The sequence below is a fragment of the Myodes glareolus genome, chromosome 14 (assembly GCF_982192425.1).
Source record: "Myodes glareolus chromosome 14, mMyoGla1.1, whole genome shotgun sequence".
In the NCBI taxonomy this organism is placed as follows: Eukaryota; Metazoa; Chordata; class Mammalia; order Rodentia; family Cricetidae; genus Myodes; species Myodes glareolus.
Window position 1 is genome coordinate 36,264,826 of NC_142039.1, and position 3,785 is coordinate 36,268,610.

The 3,785-nt window shown below is 44.7% G+C and overlaps 1 protein-coding gene across 1 annotated transcript in view; it reads right to left on the bottom strand.

Moving 5' to 3' along the window:
• Nucleotides 1-3,785, bottom strand: part of LOC148119787 (POU domain, class 6, transcription factor 2-like) — an 8,445-nt gene extending 4,660 nt beyond the window's left edge. The window contains exons 1-2 of the mRNA XM_087896665.1: nucleotides 3,668-3,785; nucleotides 3,077-3,245 (exon numbers count right to left, since the gene is read on the bottom strand). Of these exons, the coding sequence (XP_087752791.1) occupies nucleotides 3,077-3,245; nucleotides 3,668-3,785 (287 nt within the window). The remainder of the gene's footprint in view (nucleotides 1-3,076; nucleotides 3,246-3,667) is intronic.

A 3,785-nucleotide genomic window follows, 5' to 3' on the forward strand; every position in this document is an offset into this window, starting at 1 on the left:
TCCCAGCGAGCTCCATGCCAGCCATGCAGATCCCCGAGCACACGGACAGGGGAGGGGGAAAAAAGCACCGGCACACGCTATGGAAACACAAGCAACTCGCAGGCCTTTTCTCTCTAAACTCTGAGATCTAAGCTGCCGTCTCGGCTGCTCCCGGCTTTATTTCCCCAGCCCTCAGAATTCTTAAGGCAGACATTAACCACGAAAGTGACATTCAAGATAACAGTTGTCATATTCTTTTACTGAAAACGATCATGCTTTGCATTTGGGTTTCCTCTCTATTGTGTTGGTTTTGAAAAATGTTACAGCTGTTATCATAGTTTGGTGTGGCTTACTGGGCCAAGCTCCTCTTCATGCCTCTCTTTTTTATCTCCTCTTGTGTCTTATTTTAACTTCTTTCTCTCTGGTAACAATTTTCCCCATATGTAACTTAACAACATGCCTCCCTGTCCAGGTAAAATACAGACCAGCTGTTACTTTACAGCTCTGGCCTAAACAGCTGGATACATTGTAATTACTATGGAATGCCCCACCCCTGGGTGGGCTTAGGCCACCTTGTGGCTTCCAATCACCCTCCAGTGTAATGGTGCACTTTTGTCCCAGAGCATCCTGCTGTGTTTAATGTGGGATATCTGCAAACTGTACTTGAGTGATATCATTTTCTACAAATGAGGTCTCCCATGTATCAATCGCCATCAGCAATTCTTTGCTACATTTACTTTAAAAAATATGAAGCATCCTGGACAAAATTATATCGAGTGTTTTAAAAAGTCCTTCCGGTACTAAAGCCATACTGTCGGTGAAATGCAAAAGGGGACCAGTTCCTTTTGTTTATTTGTTTCTTTATTCTAAGTCCAAATCCATGTCCCTCCTATTGACTGCAGAGGACACAGATTTTTCTCCTTTTAAAAAGAGCATTCCATGTTGCTGAAAAAGCAATCATCTGGTATGGTTTAAGATGCTTGCAAAAGGATGAGCCAGGAGGGCCTTCCTGTGTGCCAGGATCGAATGTTGCAGTGTGTCCTTAGATCTCTTTGTTAAGGTGGGCAGCCCAGGTTTCATCAAGGGTTTAACTCCGTGGTGCTCCCAACCACTCAGAGTTCGAGAAGGCATTTGTTTATTGTGGTACTTAATATTATTAATGCCTTTGTCACCTGTGTCAGACTCCCCAAAGCCACCATTGTGACAACTTGCCACCTTTTGCATTTTGCTATCCTTCATCATAAAAGCCTGGGGGTTGAACTCTTGATAGTAACACAACCAGCCTCATAGGGCTGTGGCACCCAGGGGCAGAGCTTGTGAAAGGGACATCTGGTATAGTGGTGTCATCTTCCTTTTGTAACTCTGATAAGAAAGATCACACAGTCTCTGGGAGTCACTTCAGCCAATTAGCAGAGTGGTGTCTCGATGTGCAGACACTGGCACAGTCTTTCCCAGCCTTTGAATTCACTGAGACTATTCTAATGCAAAGTCTTGAGACTTATTCATTAATTCATTTGGATAGACACCTTCTAAAAAGCATCACTAAAACACTGGAAGCTGGAGAAAGGCCCCGAAGTTCGTTGATCTGCTCTGTTAAGGGATGCTAACATTTCCAGAAGTCCGCATTCTACAGTATTTTTAGCTTCCCTCTGGGGAAGACTTCACAAATCAGCATATCTGATTGGGGATGCCCAGGAATCTGTGTGCATGTGTGTCTGAGTCGAAACATTAGAGAGCACTTCAGTCAATAAAAGAAAATCACATTTTAGGGCTAAAATAAGCCAAAGAGAAATTTAACAACAATGGCAAATTGACATCAAAATAAAAACCCGTGGCTGCCTTGATCACAAGGCGCCAAGACCAAACAAAATTAATGTCTCCCGACAGGGAGAGACTCTATTCCCATCATTGATGCTACTTGTTAGCGTTGATGCTTCTGTACGTGGTGTTTGGAATAACATATACAAGCCTTGATATAAATTTCTCAGCAGTAGTATCCTTGTATAGACTGAATAAAGGTTATTTTCTACAGGGAGGTATCTTATAAGAAAAAACAGTAGGGGAGACCGTAGAAGTGAAAGGATCCTATGGTGCTTTTTGTATTTAACAACAATCAATGGGTTTTATGGAAAATCATTGAGCAAAATGTGAGCTGCAAGCTACCACCCCATACTGATGTTATTTATAACCTTAGTCTTAAACTGCAGGAAAAGTACACTTCTGTCCTTTGGGGAATACATTAAAAGTATAAAGAGCAGATAAAAAGACAGCATTTCATGGATCACCAAGAACAAAATCCACTTAAATGAGTTTAGAGTTGGTTTCTTGGCTGTTCCTGATGGAGGAGGACTCCTAAGGCACTGCCCAAGAGGAAAAAGCTCCTACCGAGCGCCTCCCATTCCCTCATGCATAAACATGGGATTAGTGCAACACATGCATGCGTGGGGGCTGCTCCTGAAGACTTAACCCGGATCAACTCAACACAACCAAGGCTGGATTCAGTCACGTATTTAATGTGGCAGGAGGGTGTGGGTACAGCTAGGTCAGATTCACTACCTGTTTGTAAACATTTAAAGCAGGTCTTTCCCCCTTTCTTCTCTTGTTTTCCTTTCTTCTACCTTCCTTTCTGCTTATAAAGACGAGTCTGGGCAGGCAAGTAATAAAATTTCCTCCCACGAGACAGTGAAATTTGTTAAAGTATGTATTTCGTGGGAAACCTTGGAGCCATCTTTGGAGAGTTAACAGTAGGGTGGATTAGCAGTTTTGCGTTTGCTCAGGATGCCCATGTGTGGACAGGAGTTAGCATTCTCGTCTGGCAGGGGCACCGAGGAAAAAGGAGATCCCTGCCCAGGACAGCTCTTTTCAACCTGTCAGCCTTGGAAGTTCATGGAGTTGATAGGAGTTAGAAGACAGAACCCCTCAACTCTTCACCGACACCCCACTTTGCACTGATGTCACCAGTCCCAACACACAACCACCCCAGCCTTCATTACCATGCTCCGTTCCTCCAGTTTGCCCACCCCAAGAAGAAGAACTGAGCTGCAAGAACAAACAAGGCCCAGGCTGGCCCGTGTCCACGGCATGCAGAGCCTGTTACCTGCAGATGGCTGACTGGCTGTATGCGGGGCCCTCTGTGGCACTGAGGGCTTGTCCCACCTGAGTCTGTGTCAGGCCAAGGGACAGGCGTCGAATTTTAAAAGCTTTGGCAAACTCTCGAATCTCCTCCAGATTAACCCCGTCCACCTCACCCGCTGCCGTTTGAGGATCTGTGGAGATGTTTTTAAAATAGGATCAACACGTCAACACAAAGCCCGTCAGGATGTTTATCACCGAGCCGCCATAGAGCGATGGAGAAATCATCACAGGACCTCCTCTGTCTCTCATCCTTCAGTATACCTTCCTCCTTCACAAGCCATCCTTCAAGGACCTCCTAGCCCAGATAAAGCCATTTCTGTTTACCCTGCCTCTTCCCAAAGCCAGAGCGCACTTCTTTAGGGTTTAACAACGGAAGCCAGAACGGGGAGGAAACTCTTGCTAGAGGGATTCAGCCCTACTTTGTTGGTAAGCCCATTCATACACAGTGCAAAAATAAAAACACAAGGAGCTTTCTGTTTGAAATGTACTAATTGGAATTCTCCATGCTAACAGTCGCCTGTGAAGGAAACAGCGCTTTGTGGTTTTCTCTCACCTGATTGCCATGTAGCCAGGCTAATAGATGGTAATCTTGCCTCATTTCTTATGTTCGCATTACCCCTCAGAAGAGCATGGTTATGAAGCTGTGAGAATAATATTGTCTTTTTCCCCAT